Genomic DNA, 20109 nt, shown 5'->3' on the forward strand with positions numbered 1-20109 from the left:
TAGAGTCGACTATTTCACTTTGTGGATGTAGAATATGGCAAGAATGATTAAGAGTTTAATTACATTTGTTATCATTATCCAGCCGATGAAACACAAAGTACAGCATCACATTAAATATATCAATCTTTACATTAGTACCAGATTTCTGTTTACAAAGTTTAGCATATCATTCCAAAATAAATTTGACTGATCACAGTGAAAAAGCAAATTAAATATTGTTTCCCTATCTGAATTGCCAAAAACACAGGTATATTAAATGTTTAACTTAAATTTGTACAAAACCTCTTTAACAGGGTAAATTTGATGTAAAATCTTGAAGGAAACTTCTTTTAGTTTATTAATAATACAATATTTTTTTAGAATACAACAAGTACTTCCCACCTGGACATCAGACCAAAAGAACTTTGCTGCAGGGGGCGTAACGCAGTTCAAAGCAATTCTGTCTGTTGTGCCTTTTACTCTACAGTTTGTTCCAAATATCAATATCTCCAATAATAATGTGTTCAGAGATAATGTCAGATGACAATTCTTTACAAACTACAACACATTCTTTAGGTGTGACTGGTGCCTTAAATTTCTGAAAAAATATAAGCCCTTTTACACCACCAGTACCTTTTTCTGGAACCAGAGACTTTTTATCGTGTTCACACCACAGGTACTCGGCCCAACAAGAGTTGTGGAACCCTTTTTATAGGGTTTTCGTACCAGCACTTTTAATTTCCCCTATTGTGTTATTTGTTTGGGCAGGTGTGAACACAGTAATCACACTCGGGTGCAGACCAAAAGAACCGTACTGAGACCCTTGAGAGGGTGTGAACGCGAGCCGACCAAAATTGGACTTGACTTCCAGGTGCACTCTAAGAGTTTGAGCTAAACAAGGAGCCAGGAGTGCTTTGCATTCTGGGATGCGGCCGAGGAAGGGTCTGGCTGCAGAACACAAGGTCCTCCTAACGGAGGTTGCCTAGTGTTCTGCAGCCGGATTCTTTTGCATACCAGTAGCAGCAGCTAAGCGGAGATATGAAGTGAGGCCTTACTTGGTCTAGCAGCAAGGTATGTTGCCTTCTTGAAATCTGGGCAGATGATTACATTTGTCATCTCCTAAACGCAACACTTAAAAACTTTTTAAAATGTTTAGTCAACAGCTGAAGGAGAGAGGATTTGACCCGTCGATTGAACAGTGCCCTGTGAAAGGGAAAAAATCACTGATGCAACAGTACATAAAATTGAGACATGTCCAACTGCATAGCCCAGGATACAGAACCTTCTTCCTGTATTTACTGTCTTGCTCTCGCCACACACACATCTGACTAATAAGCATGAATGTTCTCATGTTGTTGCTACGGTTTGGTTTTTCTCTGTATGGATGCAATCCGAACCGAGTGGGAAACGCTACAAGTTTACAAACACAATAACTGATTCAAACCAGAGAACCCGGTATGTAAACGCCCATACCACTTACTCCAGTCTCCGTACTTTTCGTTCAACCATGAACTACTGCGGAGGTGCTTACAGCCATTGCTTACTGAATGGTTGACCACTTGGAAGTTACACAGAAATGAAGAGAAATATATGTAGCAGAGTAAAAATTAAGCAAATGGATTTTTTTTTACCCTAATTACACTTAATGCATCATTAACACATTTTTTGCTTGCCTCTCCATATTTTTGCATTGGAAAATTTGATTGCTAACCAATGTACTTTTCTCCAGGATAATGTTACATTGTTTTAATTCTGTGGAAAACTAAAAATCGATCTGCTTGGCAGATTTAAAACTCATAAACATATTTATCCTCTCATTGTTTTTGGTGCGTTGGTGTAGTTTCGTATGAAATGACGTGCAAAGTTTAGCCTATGAACTTTTTGCATCCCCCCTGCTTATTTAGAATTAAGGTCCAAATTCCTGTTGTGTGATGAGAAAGCAACACAGCAAAGTGGCCAGGAGCTGCCAAAGTCCCTGGTCAAGAATACCCAGGGACTTGTTTACCGGGACCAGGTTCTGGAAATTCATTGTGAAAGCACCTAATTTGGCAGTAATATAACAGACAAAATTCCATGGTCGAACCATGAGCAATAAAACAGTGATTTATTTCTGTAGTTGTATTATTATTCCAAATTAAGTATGTGTGATGACCAGAGGTGGACATTTCAGGTCCAGACCAGGATTTTGTTTCAACCAACCAGTTGAGTATAAAGAGTCACAGAGTACTCAACTGGTTGGTTGAAACAAAATCTTGGTCTGGATTTTTACTTTCTGGACCTGAGATGTCTGCCTCTGGTGATGACTGAAATCAAACAAAACCACCATGAACTGATTAGGGTGTCCAGTGGCAGGGATATCAGTTCATCTTGGTTACAACATTTAGCCTGCAGTAGTCAACACAGAACCACCACATGCCTGATGATGTCATGACAGACTAAGTTGCTGTGCATGCAGTCCTCGTCATGGGCCACAGAAATGTCAGCAAAGTCCTTCAGTAGCTCTCACAACCTGGACCACTCCCTCTAGTTGAGGCCCTGGGTGCTTCAATGGAGGATGAACTCAATGGCTTCCTTGATCCTGGATGCCATCACAGGAGGAGGTCCGGTGGACGGAGTGCCAGCGGGCTGACAGCAGCCTGGCCCTCCATGACAGACTGCTGTACTTTGGAGCCACTGAAGGAGACAGTGCTGGGTTGTGCGCATGAACCTCTGGAGTTGCAAAATCCTGCATAGGTGTGGTTCTACTAATCTGGCTGTCACTTGGGCATGGAGCTATATGTTCATTGCTGTGATGCCTGCACAGTCCACAAAAGCCCCCTTGACTGCTGCCAAGCCGCACTGTAGCCCATGAGGTCGGCAGTTCCATGGAGCGTGTTGGTGTGGACGTCCTCAGCTCATCCCCATCCACCTCCTCCGGCAAGCATTACGAGCTCATGGCCATGGACTACTTTACTAAGTGGCCCGAAGCATAAGCAGTGGCAGAACAGAGTGGTAGCAAATTTGCACATCCCAGCATGCTCCACTCCAAGTCTGTAAAGAGCCCTGTCTTATTATTGTAATTATTGTCGTTATTGTAAATAGTTGTACCGTATCCCTAAAAAAGTGATGCAACTTACCTGCGAGTCTACCCGGTCCTTACCTTTTCCTCAAGTGTCCGTTCTCCCTGTACATAACCACTGTGAGACCAGCCCTTTGATGTATGACCTCTCTGGTTTCCCCCTTTTATCTGCAGCAGCCACTTTTGCTTGTCAGTTGTGCTGCATCCTTCTCAGGATTGTGAATAAAAGGGCATTTTCTTTTCAGAATACTGTATAAGCCTCTTCTCTTTACCATGCCTTGGCCAGTAGGACATCACAATATATTAAATGAAATGTATTGATAAATATGTTTTACCTCATTTTAACCCATATGTTATAACAAATCTGAGTAGTTGGTTCTTCGGTATTTTCACTTAATCAAATTTGATCCCTTTTAAAAAATGTTTGGACACCCCTGCTCTAAATGAAAACGCCAAGTTAAAAATACTTTGATTTATAAGCATTGTTCTTGTTGATTGTAGCTAATCCCATGTATACACTGTAAATAAGAACATTCTTTCTTTGTTCGGTTATTTATTCTGCAAAATAGTGTAGCTGTGCAATTATGTATTTCAGAAAATGTAAGGATTAACCTGCATTGTGCAATTGTTCTGTATTGAAAAGTAAATGCTGTGTCTGGTTTTGAACCAACACCAGACGCGATCTGTCTTGTAGTTTTAAGCTGTGCAATCTTGACCTCCACTGAGTATTTTGTGAGCACATTAAACTAAAACATGATTTATTATTGCATCAGCAGCTCTCGTTTAGCGTAATAGATAGAGCATTGTGTCAACAGTGCTGAGGTCAGGGGTGCAAAACACAGAAAACCCACATAAATTGTACCTCTTTCCTCAACTACAGTGGTATTCAAACTTTTTTGACAGGGTCAAAACACACAATTAAATAAAATGCAATTACTTTAATATTTGTTAGCATCAAATAATGTGTACATGCATAAAACATGTTCCTATTATTTTTTCTAAAGACTGGCATTTCAAAATAGGCCTCCCTCCAACCAGCACCCTCCTGCAATTCCTTCATGCCCCACCAGGGGGTTTAAATTAGTTGAAATAACTCTGTTCTGCTGTAAGCCTTTTTGGATATAGGCATCTGGTAAATATAAATGAGTTATGTATCGTGTGCAAAAAATAATAATAAAAAGTTGTCAGTGACACTTGTCATTTCCAACAGCACCAAAAAACAGCTTTCAGACACCTTAGACTCAGATCAATGATAACAGCAATAATGACCTTGTCGTGTTTCTAACTGATGATTAGTTTTTGTAATAGATCATTCAGTAAAAGTCTATCATGTGATGTGAGCTTCATTTTGTATTCAAAGTCCTGGTACATTGACAAAAGCATAATACAAATGACAGTTAATTATCTTTGGTTTATGGGCTTGAAAACAGGTGCAGCTTATTATGTACTAGGCTGCAATTATTAAATGTACTTTAAATGGTACAAACAAAAAGTATATTAAATGAACAATTATATCAGTAATATGCCAAAAAAGTTCATTTAGACTTTAATTTCCCTTAATTTCCCTTATGTTAAAAATGTCACAATATAAAATATCTGTTACAGATATGTCTCAATCCACACAATGAAATACATTCATCATTTGAACCACTCCCATCTGATCCCATGTGAGGTTCGATGCCCCAGCTGGAGGAACCTGACTGGCTACTACCTATATTTGCACCTTATAACTATGCAACCATGGCCATTATAATGTGTAAAAGCTATGTAGCGGGCATCCACAGAAGGTGGGTTGGTGGGTACAGGGAAACAGAAAAATTATTATAACAACAAAGTTATTATATAAAATTATTATAACAACAAAGTCACGATAACAATAATAATATGCCTTATATACAATAAAGGTTTTTCAAGTTGATCAAGCAAATGTGCAGGAACCTGGTTCTTTTTACATAACTTCCAATTACTCATAATTTGAGTAATTCATTTTAAAAGATCAAGAAACGTTTTTAGTGTTGATTCCATTTGTTGTCCACTCTTTTATATTACCTTTTCCATGCAATTACATTTACAGAAAAATCACCAAAAGTTTTACTTGTACTGAATGCAATCATTTCATTATTCTGCACATTTTCCTAGCTTGTAGATATCCTTGTTCTCAAGAATCTCCACGCTTTTTCCTTCCTCACTGAGTGTGTTGGCCACCATAGCTTTGGCCACATACTTAATGGGTATGGACATAAAACCGGGGGAAACGTAGGAGAATCCGCCAAAGAACTTTCTGGCAAGCCACTCTGCTGGTCGGGACTCCTGGCGATCAACCAAAAGCACTCTGAGGGAATAAACATCATCAGATCAAGGCAAAATATGGTAGGACTTGCACTGTCTGAAATGTTCTTGGAGAAATCTAGGGTGCACACTAGTGTGGAATAGGAAATAAGAAATGATGCAGAAAGCATCTCCTGCAGTAATTTCATTGGCCCTTAAACTTAGATTGTTGAATATTTATTTAGGAAAGTAAGGAATACTTACGCAGGTCTGAAGATGGAGTACCTTTCAAATTTCAATTCCTCAATATCTGCTTCCACTTCACCCTGGAAACAAACACATTAAATCTACATGCTGAAGCATCATATAATTACTAGATATTTGACATTAAGGCATAATAATATTTTCAGAAGGATTACTGCTTGTATGCTGTAAGGAGTTTACCTTGACTCTCGTGTAAAGGAAGGCACTCGTTTTGTCAGCTCGTGCGGAAGACTCCAGGATGAAATGGGAACAGCCACCAGCCTTGGCCAGCTGTGCTGATTTTAACACGTAGTCGTGGTCGACTCGAACAAAACCATCCTGTACCCATGTGGTAAAATGATACCATTTAATTTACTGTTACAAGAGGTCCCGGTTTTAAGTCCGCTTTACAGAATGCATTACATGACTGAGGAAGATAGAAAGTGTGGTACATTTTAGAAACACTGAAAGGATTAATGCATATGTAACACATATTTTCAAAAATTTAAAACACTAGCCCAGACCCTACTAAATTACCAAAATGTCTTCTTGCCTGCAACTCAGCTCAAAAAATAAACATCTTTATATGTCTGACTTTTCCCCCCTAAATAATATCCAGGATTCAGCAGAGGCTCCAATTGGTGCATTTAAAATTTTGATACGTTGGTAACTGCCTCTCGCCTCATTTTAATGTTATTCACAGTCCACAGAATGAAGAGTGGATTAGATCAAGCCATTAATTATTTTGGCTTTAGTTCTGGATTAGCCCTCTGTACCATCGACTCCAATTCACAGCCAGCATCTGATGAAATGCGAACTGACATAAATACCATGGCTCGCTTTCAATCCGATTATGCAGTTAAATCGGCCCTATGCTAACCCAAGCATCGGACGCTGGAAAGCCCCATTATTCACCATTCCTGCTAACAACTGACAGCCCCTCCCTAGTACACAGGGACCCACGCTACCACCCCACAGCCCCACGCTAGACCCATCACCTTGCAACAATGTGACCCATTCACTGAGGTGACACATACACTGCCCCTCATCACCCTAAATATTGTTTTATGAGCAACAAATAGACTTGAATCCCCCTCAAGAAACTTCACATCTTCCAAGTGCTGGAATTTCCACAGCTTTTAAGAGGTTAAAGGGGAGATTTAAAAAGAGCTACAATGACTGTCTTGTGCCCCCTCCCCCCCCCCCAACCCACAGCAATAGTAAATTCTAAAGAGCGTGAGTTTGTATGCGAATCTATTCTGAAGCACTGTGGAACTTCAAATACACTGGCTGTAATATTCTTCCCAGGTTCCAACACACAATGGCGGTTCATGGGGGAGAAGTGTTGAAATGTTGACACAACATCCTTTTTCTCAGAGAAATGTACCCAAACAGTCAAGGGAGACTAGGCTCAAATAGCAGTTAGACCCCTAGTCAAAAGGAGGCCCTTTCAATCAAAGTTTCCGCTGATGATGCTGAGGCAAAAGAGTAGCCTCAAAGCTGACAAAAACTTATGAACTGCATATTTGCTTCCAAAGCAAACACTTGAAACACTTAAGGGTATTTCACATTCTTGGAAATTACACATTTTTAAATATAAAATCCGTCTTAGGTTAAAAAAAACAATACTAACAAAGCAAGAAGTAAAATAAGCCTTTGAGTTGTTTTTTGAAAATAAATTCATTTACAAATCATTTTATAATTTGATAAAGATGCAACTATTAAATAAATGAGTAGATGCTTTGCAGACTATTAGTGATTTCTGTAGAATCCGGTGTGATAACATTTTTTTAACATGTTGGCTTATAAAATGTAAAATGTTAGTTGAACTTACAGCCCCTGACTTGGCTTTAGTGGTTCCCAGGCAGCAGAATCCTACATCGTGACCCTGAAACGCTGAAGCAAAATTATCTAGGTTCTCAAAATCTACAACTTCCTGGATCTGTAAAAAAAATGTAAACATAGTGGAACTTAATTAGCAAATTTAATTTACCCTTTAATTTTCTTTAATTGCAAATATGTATATATTTAATATATGTAATATATATATATATACACACACACACACACACACACATATACACACGGTGGGCCAAAAGTAGGTATACAGCTTTTATTTTACAAGGTAAAGGTTCTAGTTTACAAAGTAAAGTTTTTATTTTACAAAGTTATTTTTAGAAGTAGGTATACAGTTTTTATTTTAAAGTATTCGATCATGTTCAATCTCACTTAGACATTCAAAATGTCCTCCGTCGATACTGATACATTCCCGGAGCTGGTCCCCGATACTGTGACACACATTAGCTACCTTGACAACACATTTCCACAGCATTGGATCCAACAATCTGGCAGCATTGACTGGCCAATATGTTCACCCAGCCTGACATCCATGGACTTTTTTTGGGGCGTAGTAAAGGAAAAGGTTAAGAAGAAGCCCCACACAGTGGATGAACTGAAGAAGTTCATCTTGCAAGTACTTGTGGACATTGATGATAACCTGAATTTGTGTGCTAAAGTGTCTCACAGTAACAGGGAAAGGCTCCAGGAATTGATCAATGTTGAAGAAGGACATTCCGAACACCTAAGAGACTAAACACTTTCCAATCAGTACTGTAAAATACTGGTCCACCCTGTATGTGTGTATACACACACACACACACACACAAACACAAACATATAGTTTAAATGACTTAACTAAAGATGCAAAACATTTTTTTTAAATAAATGGAGTAGGTTTTCTGAAAGGATAAATAAGGACACGCTCTTAACCGATTTCCCTCTGGGTGGCTGATCTGATCTGTGCTTTGCACACACGATAAAAAACGCATTAACAAAGAATGTTCCGGGTTTGAGGACACACTGACGTCAGCCAGATGTGCCATACACTCAAACATCCCTGCCATAAATGTGGCCAGATCGCTTTGTAGGCTGTCCACAGGCTTAACAGGGACATTGACATGGCATGTATCTGACTTACCACGCTTTCATGAGCTTTGTCCTCAAAGGTCAGCTGTCGTCTCCCTATCAGGGTAATCTTGGAAAAGATCTTTCGATCCACAAGCTCTTTCAGCAGCTGCTTGCCCGTTTCCCCGGAGGCGCCCAAGACGAAACAGGTTTTATTCTTCTCCCGGAAAGCCTCCTCCAACGTCCTCATATTACTCGCCATTCTAGTACAGATGTATTTTTATATTTTTAGTTTTTGTTTATTTAGACCGAAACCAAAATTAATAAGGGTTTGTCTATGACTGAAAACAATTTAAAACACGACGCAAAGGTTAGAGGCTTGGCTTTCTATCCACGATTACACAGCCTGGTTTTAAATGATCGTGTCGACTACACCAGGGTTCAACACCATGACAAATTTTTACGGACATTGTGATCAAAATTAAATTTCGACTACGGACATGGTGTTTAGAAAAGTGCCTCAAAACGAGTCTGGCCGCGGCTACGTTTGTCCGTGCACAGCTTGACGACGCCGGTGTGTGTCACCCTTACTTACCTTGGACACGCTACAGTCTCTGGATACGCCAAATAGTGCAAAACGACTGCTATCAGAACCAGTATGCTGCTCAAAAAGCCCACGGTTTTACCACATTTGCATAAGAGGAACGTCATAACAAGTCGTAAAAGGTATTTTACTCATAACAGCGCACAAGTGTACGTTGACTTCCGGTTTCAAAATCGAACGAGTGTGCGCAACTTGGCAGCCGTGCACGGTGCCTTATTTTTAGGGTTGTGTCGCCGTGATGATGACGACAACAACAAGTACTGCTACTACTACTACTACTACATTAATAAATATTATTATTTGTTTCACTTTGTCTCAGACGGGGGGCGCCGGAGATTAAGCTTGCCCTCGGCGCCATGTGGGCTTCGACCGGTCTGGGACCTGTATCACGAAGCAGGATTTCTTGCTTAGCTGAATAACTTAGCAGCAAACATACTGTATAACATAACAGAGACACTCATATCAGGTCTACATCACGTCCGTTGGTCCTCAACTCTTTCTGAACGTATTTGGGATGTGAAAAGCTGCTCAAGTTTCTTAGTCTGGCCAAGACATTTTCAATGTCTGTAGACCTTTAAGTATCTGGCCATAATATATTTTGTACGTCTGCAGACATACAAAACAGATTATTAAAGGAAAAATTAAGCTGGCGGGGGTTTTACCCTAAAGTATTTGCTTAATGTGACAAACAATGAATTAAAGCTAACAGTAACATTCAGCCAGTAACATGTTAATTCATACAAGTAGTGATTTTATTGGTCTGCGCTGTTTTTGCTGCTTTTGATTTGTCATTGGTGGAAATTGAGTGTCATTCAAAGGTTTAACATTAACTACGGATAAAATTTTCTAGCTAGTTTTAATGTGACTCAAAAAGAAGTTGAAATTGATAGTAGCACACAACTGATTATTAACTCCTCAATACCACCCTTTCCAAACTGACTAGTTGTAAAAGAAATCATGAATCTTTTTAGCTAGAGTATTCATTCTTTATTCAAACAACTGAAACTGGCTTTGGCATTTGTGGGTAGCTAGCTAACTAAAGTTAACTTATCTACTTTTGTATGTAGCTACGTCCAACATCAGTGCCGGACCTCACAAATGCTGTTCTGGATAAATGGGCAAAAATTCCCAAAGACACACTCCATAAGCTTGAGAAGAGACTTCCTAGAAGAGTGGCAACTGTTATAGCAGCAATGGAGAGACCAGCTCCATATTGGTTACTGTAGTTTGAAATAGACAAGACCATGTGACCATTTACGCAGACCATTTATGCAAATAGTCAGTGATGCAATGCAGCAACAGCCATTTGAAAATTTCTCGTATCCCCAGGCTCATGGTTTCTATACTGTAGTTTGAACTAGTTAATAATAATAACTAATTAAATAAATAAATAAACAATAAGTATAGAAGCCATGAGCCTCACACTACTAGTAAATTACTATCTTAGCTAAAAGTTTCAGTCCTGAGCTGTGCAACGGCAGTGGGAACGGACCTAACGAAAAAGTTAAGGGAGTGACACATATTTTTCTATAATAATTTTTCTGTTACCACTTATTTTATAAGTAGTTGAAATTTAAATTGTTGTTGTGTCACTTTCAGCACCCGTCCATCCCTGTCCTTCGGTTCACTTCACCGATTGGCCGTCCTGTACCCTCCTCTCTCTTGTAGCCCCTTGTTTCTAGTATGTTTGCTTGTTTCTTGGACCACGTGACTTATTGGGTGAAGTGGTTGGCCACTGTTCCCACTCCCCTTTTTGTTGTGGATTCAAGGCTGACCAGAGGCCACCCTCAACTAGTTGTTGTTGTTTTTTTAACATTTATTATTTTATGGTCTGTAAGTGTGCATTTTTCAGTTACAGTTCCTTATAGTTCCTGTCCAGCGTTATGTCCGGTTAGTGGTGTATTTAAGCACCTACTTTTGTTCTGTTCCTTGTTGGTTCATTGTGGCTGTTTCCCCATGTTGTTTGATTCATGATAACCATCCCCTGTTCGTGTTTGTAGTTTCCCTGTCTTTGCTCCCTGCCTCATGTTCAGTTTTATTAGTGTTGCATTGGACCCCTGGTGGACTCTTTATTTTGTAGTTTATCCCTGTGTTCTGTATCTTTAATAAACCCCTTTCTGTCTTGGAACCATTCCGTGGATCGTCATCTTTTCCCCACTTGCGCCATGCCCCACCATAATGTGTTACTGTTGTTGTTGTTGTATTTGAACGTCAATGAATGGAAGGATATAAACGGTAAAATTACATACAAACGATTTTTGCTGTAATTTTTTTCTGTCATGCTTTGTATATTAGTAGTTTTCAATACATGTACAACAGACTGAAGGCTTTATAAAGCAATGCATACATTAATATTCAATAGAAATACAAGTTATTTGTATTATTCATAATGGAATATAAATGTATGTTCAAACTGAGTTCAAAAGATGTGATATAAACTGGTTTAAAACATCCTAGGGACTTTACATGTCAACATTGAAATTATGATTAAAAAAGACAGAAAGACTTTCATTCTGGCTTTATGGAGGATTTCTTCTAGACTAACAATGGCAACATTAAAAGCATGTTTTTTAAACATGTTTTTGTTTTTTGGTTGTGAGGCTAAGTAGAGTAACTCTGGGTTTCTGATATCACAACACTGGCTTACTTCTTAGTGGAGTACATCACCACAGTAACTCATCCTACATGCCTAACATGTTCTGCAGGTATTCCTGAAAATGAGTTAGGGTTTAAACCATAACTCCAACTTAAATGAGCCCAAAATAATATAAACATAATTAACAGGTTCCAGAAACACTGATTACACCTTTGGGGATTGAGTTGGCTGAAGTCTGAGTATTCATTCATTTTCTGTACCCTCTTGTCCAATTCAGGTTCATAAGCGTCTGGAGCCTATCCCAGAGGCTACAGGGGCAAAATAGAGAATAACTGAGGATGAATGAAAGTTACATTTATATTGTGCTTTTTCCAGATACCCAAAGCCCTTTACAGAACCATTGGGGAACCACCACCACTGTGCAGCACCCACTTTGATAATGCGACAGCATCCATTCTGTGCCAGTATGCTCACCACACAGTAGCTAAGGTAGTGAAAGGGCAGGAGAGAATTCACCAATTGGATATAGGGAATGCCAGATTTGATAGGGCCACAGTGGGAAATTTTTATCTCTTTATCAACCGTAGCATTTCCACTGCCTATATTAATCATTTTTTCCGTCATATTCACCATAAGTACCAGCACAGCAAGGACCTGGGGACAAGTTCAAGTGAAACACAAAATATTCTTCAAACTGGTATGTATTACTACTAACCTAAATATGAATAGTATTAGCTACAGGTCAATTAATTTCCTTTCCTTTTAAAGCAAACTGGAAGAAGGCTGAGCTTAAAAAAACTGGGGAGGGCCAGCTGTGGCAGATTTCACTCCAGCTGCCCATCCAGCAAAATGCCCATTGGCCCAATTTAAGGGGCACAGAAGGGGAAGCTCATCCTCAGAGCCACTGGCAAGATGCCGCAGTGGTCAATTCCTGTCACGTAAAGGAAGGTCATAGCACATGTTTATGCTCTATGTGTGTAAGTGTTTCATCATTGGTGTTTTTCTGTGGTGGGGGTCTCAGGGAATATCCTGACAGTTCTACCAGTGCCCCAGCAGCAGGATGGGGACCCATGTGACATGTCAGATGAGAACACAGAACCTAACCACTGTTATGGATAAGACGAAATCACCTAGTTTGGATAGTAAATTGCCAATGTATATTATTTCATCTCAACCAAAGCAGTGACTCTCAAAAGACAATTTGTCCATATATGCCAAAGGATCTTGATGATCACATGAAATACGCTTCAGAACGCTCTTCTTACTTCCCAAATACTATATACATCAGGGTTCCCCAGTTCTGAACCTGGAGGGCCAGAATCCAACACAGTTCGCAAATTTCCCTGCTCACCGCACACCTTAATCAGGGAGCACTAGCCCTCTCTGCCCCCCCCAAGATACCGAAGTGCTTGCCTTATATCATATTATACTTATACCTTCTACTTATTTTTACCACTCCTGTTTACATTAGACAAACCTGCTCCCAAACAAGTTTGATCTTATGGCATGTTGAACAACAAACTGAACGACAGTTTTGAAAAACCCAGAAATCCCAGACATCTTGTGCATATGCATATGGACAATACCCCCAGATTATGTTTCTCCAAAAATATGTCAACAAGTCTGTTGTCTTCCCTAGTCACATACCCACACTGTAAGTGTTTGTGTGTGTGTGTGTGTGGGGGGGGGGGGGGGGGGGGGTTACCACAGGTTTTACACAAATGTGTAAAATCTATTAATTTAGCTTGAGGGTTCCCACAATAAAAAGTTTTATTAAGATCCATGAATGCCATCAAAAAGTGCTCTGCTTTGGTTGCTAATGTTTAAGGCTAGGGCTAGATATGCGTTAATAAGCTTGCTATAGCTGGGGATAGCTAGGGTTGTGTCCATACAAATGAATAGAGAGTTCCCTTCCCACAAAGATATCAGTATAAACATATGTATTTGTGCGTGATGGATAAAGAAATATTGAATGGTTTTTGAAGGGTGACAAGTTCATTTAATACTGAATAACAAAAAGGAATGAACATGACTAAGAGTAATTACGCTAACGTACTTGTTTGGAAATCAATAAAATTATTGGCATTTTCTTAACGACAAACAGCCTATATACGTACGCATTTACGCTGGAAAATTCTGCTGAGTGCCTCTTTTGATAACGTGCACGGCAAAATTCGCAAGAAAAACATAGAATCCCCCATCCCCGAGTCGGCAAATGTTACCGAGCACCCCACCACCCCGCGTCCCCCGTCCCCCGCCCGCTGTGTGACGCCTCGATATCGCTGTTCGCCGTTATTGTACTTCATAACTCTTCGCTTTTTACTATAATAATTCCGCTACAGCGAAGTACACAGCCCTGTTGCGATCCATGCTTAAGCGATTGGCTGATTTTACGCCTTTGTATGCACTTGCTTGAGAAGTAATCATGGTTTCAGTAAGAATACCTGACTCGACGTGGATTGCTGATAGTCAGCGTTGTGATATTGTTTATCTCGGATTGAATTTATTTGGTTTTCTTAAGATGAAACTTATGTACTAACCCTGAGTTTGTTAAACCAGTTTTGTGATACAAGCTTCTGGTGTGTGTAGGCAAATGGTTTTAATGTACAAGGATTCGGTGTCATGTTTGATGATATTCCAGGCTTAATCGCGTTTGTAGCTCGTGTTTTACAGCAGAGGTCGTCGTTGTCCCTGCAGTCAAACAGCTCAGTCCTAAAATATCGCAGCGCCTGAACGCAGCCCGGTATTGAAACATAGCCGATAGAACTGTTATTTTGTTTCTATGATTAATCGATTATTTTAATAGCATCAAATAAAATTAGCGCACAATTATATTTTCAAAGGCAGGCAAGTTTTTGTACTTTTCATTAATTCTTGTGTTGTGATCCCGTAAAAAATACAAAAAATATAAATTAAGTTTATATCCCTTTGTCCTTTTGAACTAATAAGGGGTGCTGAAAAGTAAATCTGAAATCTGTCTAATCTACAGATAAATTTGATCTCCATATAAACCAGTCATGCACCTTAAGTTAGTAACGCCTAAAATCATGTAAAGGAAAATCATCTATTCGATGACTATACTTGCCTATAAATTCTGACACGATAAAATGAAGATAGAAAAAAGCCGTCTTTAGCTTATTAATTTAGATCGTCAATTTCGTTCAACATAGGCTGACTGACAGCTTCCTACGTCCCAAGCCTTGATCTTTGGAGCTGCTGACAGAGAAGACTCTAATTGCCCCTCTATGAAAAGGAAATGTCGCCTCATTGTTCTTAGCAGTAGGTATTAATTGCAGCCAGCAGCGGGTAAGGGGCTGACGTTGAGTTTCTGTCAGTTGCACATGTTGATTCATTGTCATTCATTGATCAGCCAGGATATGGATGGCTTCTGTTTAAAACCAGATTGGATTTCCGGTTACTTTATGTTTCATTCTTTTCTAATACACTTGTCTCAAAATGTCAGACAATATTGGTTTTCTAATAAATAGCAATTTGGGTGATTTTTAATATACTGTCATAGGGTGGTTAATTCAGTCTCCAAAAGAACCTTGTGTGATTTGAATTTCTAAAAAGGCTTCTTACACACAACTAGCTAATTAGTTGTTACTCTAATATCACCATTTATTAAAAAAAAAAAAAAAAAACAACAGTAGGTCAACTGAAACAACATTATCCATGTATACATAATGCAGTTTAATTATACAGAACATGTTAACATTTTTAAGTACTGAATTTAAATAGTTATAACAAAAAGATTATTAATAATTAAGATTATTCCCTGTTCCCTTCAGCTTTTGAATGCTACTGTTACACAGATACAGCGTTTCCACTCCATGTCGTTTTACTGACTGAAGCGGGCCACACTGTTACCTTAAAAATCTGATGCTAATGATGGCAATTAATTGAGTCTGACAGGACAATCTGCTGGTCATTGTTTCCTAATGGCAGAATTACTGTCACATTCATGGACATTGTAGGTGAGAGGAGACAGACTGGGGAACCTTAAGCCCCTTGGGTGAGATTCCACACAGCTGATCCTATTGTTTGTATTTGCTCAATTAAGCCTGGTCTCTTGCCATCAAAAGCAACTGTCAAATACAGTTTGATTGTCCAATGATATGTCATTAATACCTATCTTTCCCCAGTCATCTGGGCACTGGCATCAAAAAGAGAAGAAAAGAATATATCACGTGACTTTTTGTAGCCTTGATTGTGACCCATTCCATTTGCATTTAGTTAACATTGGCAGTTGTCCCTTTTGAGTAATTTTTCAAATATTGTCGTCATATTGTATAATTGCGGCAGGACACTAAGGCATAATTGGCCAAATTGTATGATTCAATGTGTTAACATATAACGCTGTGGTTCAGGGTGTAAGTTAAAATGACCATCTACTGGTGACTGGGGAATTTAGCTTTCTCATTAAAGGGAATAAAAGAGAACCTATCCTTTTACTAAATTAAACCGGAGAAAAAGGGAGTTTGTAAAACAATACAGCTCATTGAAAGATTTTGAAGGACACTTCCTTCCTAACTGTTTTTGTTTAAGACAGATCAGATCAAAAACCAGCACAGTTGGAGAAAGACCTTCCCAACTATTAATCCAGGTCAAATGAGCTTTTTGGCAAAGCCTACTGTTAAGCAGCAATGAGACCTGCTTTGTAGTCTGGCACCAAGTTAGAACAATAGACTCCTTAAACAACAAACAGATTACTCAGGCTCTTTATGGGCATATGCCTTACTAAAAGAACTTCTCAGCAGGTATAACTATTAATAACATAATGTGTGGCACATCTGTCCACCCGGTCATTCCCTTTATGCAGTCAACTCGGTGAGACCATCCATTTCTTTGCAAATGGCAAACCTGAATCACCATTCAGGACTCCATGTTTGCTCACACAGTAGAATTTTCATCATTCACTTCTGCTTTGATATAATCTCTGTTTCAATTCTGCACCACATGTGCCACACAATGGTTAAATACTCATATACCCACATATACACATACAAACACACACACTCAACAGACTCCTTGTTAAATCTATGCAGTTAAATTTCTGATGAAAAATTTGACAAATGTCAGTATACTTTTGCATATCAGTCAAAACAAACATTCCTGGTTCCAGTTTGGTATTTTGCGATGATTTGGGACATCTAAGTACTGGAGGTAATTAATCAACACATCAACAATTCACTAAGTCAGCTTTTAATTAATCCTGTCAGTTTATCAATATATGTACACTTGTCAACAAATGCTTACTTTGTTTTTGTCACACAGATAAAAATAGGTTAGTATTACAGTATTATTTTTGCTGAATTCAAATATCTAATTGGAGTTTCCCTATCACACAAGGATTTTGAGTGACTCATCTAAAAGTTATTAGTGTACAATTTTCTGCTATACTGGGCCTCAGGAACATCCCTGTTAAGGGTCCAGCAGAAGTCAGCAAGCATACTGGGATTCCACTTACCTTGACATCATGTTTCCATATCAGAGAGACAGCAGGATCCTGTCTCAAAAAGTCTGAACATATTACAGCCTGTGAACTCTGGCAAAACAAACTTACAACACTTTGCACCATTCTGTAAAGTCTTAAAGCTGCAATTCTTAAATCAGCATTAAAAACACATAAAAGACACCCTTTATTGTTCTGTGAAAAAATATTTGTTGACCAGAGGTATTAGTATTACACTTATTTATTGCTAGATAATAAAAACAAAATAGATAAGCATATTATCATGGTTATTGTATTTAGAAGTCCTGGAGTATGTATAACCAGGTGTTGATTTATTGTGCTGTGTTTGGTCCCACTGATCAACAAGTCTTTCTTGTGGATAAAATTACTTTATGTCAGTCTAGTCTGTAATTGAAGTAAATTCCTAACTAAACCCAAATTATCTATTTGGTTTGGAAAATAGGAAGGTATATACAAATCTGACATCTTTGATATTTTTCTCAGTTAATTTTCAATCGGTCCTAAATACATTAGAAAGGTGAAAAACCCATCAATTGTTCTAATTATTATACATTATTCATCCCTCTGTTTTCCAAAACGCTTATTCAATTGCCTTTATTATCATGCTCCTGTGATGCTTTACCCTGAACAATCAACCAGAGAAGCCAGAGATAATCCCAGTGATCAGAATATGGGACACTACAGTGGATTAACTTGCATTGTTTTCATAAATGAAATACATTTATGTTCTTATTAATTGCTTTAGACTTCTTCTATGTGGAAATTAATTGGTTACAGTTGTAAAATGGTTGTATCTCATAACTTGACACTTTCGATGACAACTATTTAGCATGTAGAACTATACGCTCATAGATCTTGAGTTACACGTAATAGAAAATCATGTTTTGGGGACACAGGACAGATAAGGTAATGCTAAAATAAGAAACAAATGTCTTACCAGCTCTTCTATGACGTTATCCAAAATGAATAAAAGCACATCAAAGTGGGATTTGAACTTCAACCCAGTGGTGCTTTGGTGTAGATTGCACTTGTGGTTGACCACTCAATTATATTCTAAAATATTTAAATGACTTCCTTAGGGATTTCTCGGTAGCTTCTTGTAGATAGTCTATACCTTCCACACTGTCATGACGTAAGGTTGTTATCTTCTCCACTGCCTGTGTATAATTGCATAGTGTGGTGTGTGAAATCTGAGGCAGCTCTCACTAGTGTGCACAGCACCTATTAACATGATGGGATTTTAAAAGCAAGATTTTCGTAATGCCCTGCCCTACAATTCTAACTGTGCAGCAGGACTAATACCATTTGCAGTGTAATCCTTTTTGTGTTCTTAAAATTTCATTTTCATGTGATAGCATAGGTACCGAGCTGTGTAGTCAGAAAAATGCAACTTGGAAAAATGACAGGACATGCAAACGAGAGCAGTAATTTTCCCAGGAAAGAGTGAAAGAAAGTCTGTTTCTCTTCTGTGTCGAATGGGACACTCTGCACATAAAAGCATCTTAATCAATATTTGTAGTTGGTTATTCCTGCAACTTTATTGTGATTTTTGCTGTTTTAAATCATCCTTTTGTTGCTTTCTGGGAACAGTGTAAAGGTTTCTTTTTATCCTAGTTGCAAATATTAATACATTTTAAATAACCGAACTGACCATTACTTTTGCGTGTTACATTACTTACACTCTACAGTACATATATTTTGCAATCCAGTAAGTTGACATTTATGACATATGGACAATATTATAGTTTTATGGCATAACATATGGTATTAATGTGATAATAATTTATGGTCAATTAAATTTTTTACAAAAGACAAAAAGACATAAATTAGGGAATAGTTAAAGCATATTTAACAAGAATAAGTCCGTTATATGTCACTGGAAATGAGAGCAGGGCACAGAATGCAGAGAGGGCTTGGTCAGCATGGCACCTGGCATCTGCCCAGTAGAAACCCCTAGGAGCTTCATTAAAATGGATCCAAGCAGGACTGGTCCAGGGGAACTGGAATGGGGTCGTGGCAGACCCACCACAGCACAAACCAGCCTCCCTACTGGTGTGCAAAAGCAGTTACAAATGGCAGTGTTGAGAGGACAATCACAGTATGAATAGGCCTAAATGAGTCAATGCTTAATGCCGGTTTACTAACACCTGTATTAGTGCGCTATCACGGTGGGGTGGACTGCTGTCAGACAAGTAGTAATCCCATAAGCCCCCAGCATTTGCATATTCCTCATTAGCTTATTAAGACCTGAAGGATGCAGGTTTTCACAGCTGGCAGGCTTCATTCCTCCACTTGCACTGCCTGGGTGGCTGTGTAATGAAGTAATGTTAGTGAATGTGAGGTTTATATGTGTGTAAGGGATTAAAAGAATTAGAATTGGTGTGAACCAATGCAACCATATTCTTCCTACTGGATCTGGGTAATTGGAGGGGTGGAGAAGATGGCTGATCCATTAGCTTGGTCTGTTTGCTCAGGAGTCGGGCAGCTCAGTTTTCCAATTTTGTTCCTTCTTTGGGCCCTACTACTTTTGTAAAAGTGGGGGGATATGTCTTTGTCCCAGGACCTAACCCTCAGCACCTCTGTATACTTACCAAGCTAAGTAGATTCTACTACAAAGAAAATGCCTCCAAGACTTAGGAGGGTGGACACTGTTGCAAAAAATGCAGTAAAAGTTTCAAGTGCTACTTAAGGGGCAGTCCAATCAGACCACACTCAATCTGTGGCCCGAAAGCAAGAGATAATTGAAATTTATAAACACCTTGGAAGCCTCTTTCTTATTTTATTAATTCTCTGCTTTTGGAATCCAGGCATCAGATGTGCCGAAAGCTACTTAAAGGAAAATTGAAATGTTTTAGATTCAGCATAAAGAGAAAGGAATTATGGGAAGGCTTTCCCTGAGACCGCATAATCTTAATAGCAATGCATTTTGTTATTTGTACAGCTGGAGTAAACTATGATATTTCTGTCCCAGCATGTGTGAT

General features: G+C 38.8%; 1 protein-coding gene across 1 annotated transcript; it reads right to left on the bottom strand.

The window, feature by feature from the left end:
* Positions 1 to 4364: 4364 nt before the first annotated feature.
* Positions 4365 to 9292, bottom strand: htatip2 (HIV-1 Tat interactive protein 2). The gene is made up of 6 exons (XM_023815960.2): positions 9048 to 9292; positions 8526 to 8715; positions 7383 to 7490; positions 5750 to 5887; positions 5570 to 5631; positions 4365 to 5369 (listed from the first exon to the last, which is right to left on the bottom strand). Exons 1-6 carry the CDS (start codon positions 9161 to 9163, stop codon positions 5156 to 5158), a joined length of 828 nt encoding a protein of 275 aa, XP_023671728.1. The 5' UTR covers positions 9164 to 9292; the 3' UTR covers positions 4365 to 5155.
* Between the last annotated feature and the right edge of the window lie 10817 nt (positions 9293 to 20109).

The sequence above is a fragment of the Paramormyrops kingsleyae genome, chromosome 11, assembly GCF_048594095.1.
Source record: "Paramormyrops kingsleyae isolate MSU_618 chromosome 11, PKINGS_0.4, whole genome shotgun sequence".
NCBI lineage: Eukaryota > Metazoa > Chordata > Actinopteri > Osteoglossiformes > Mormyridae > Paramormyrops > Paramormyrops kingsleyae.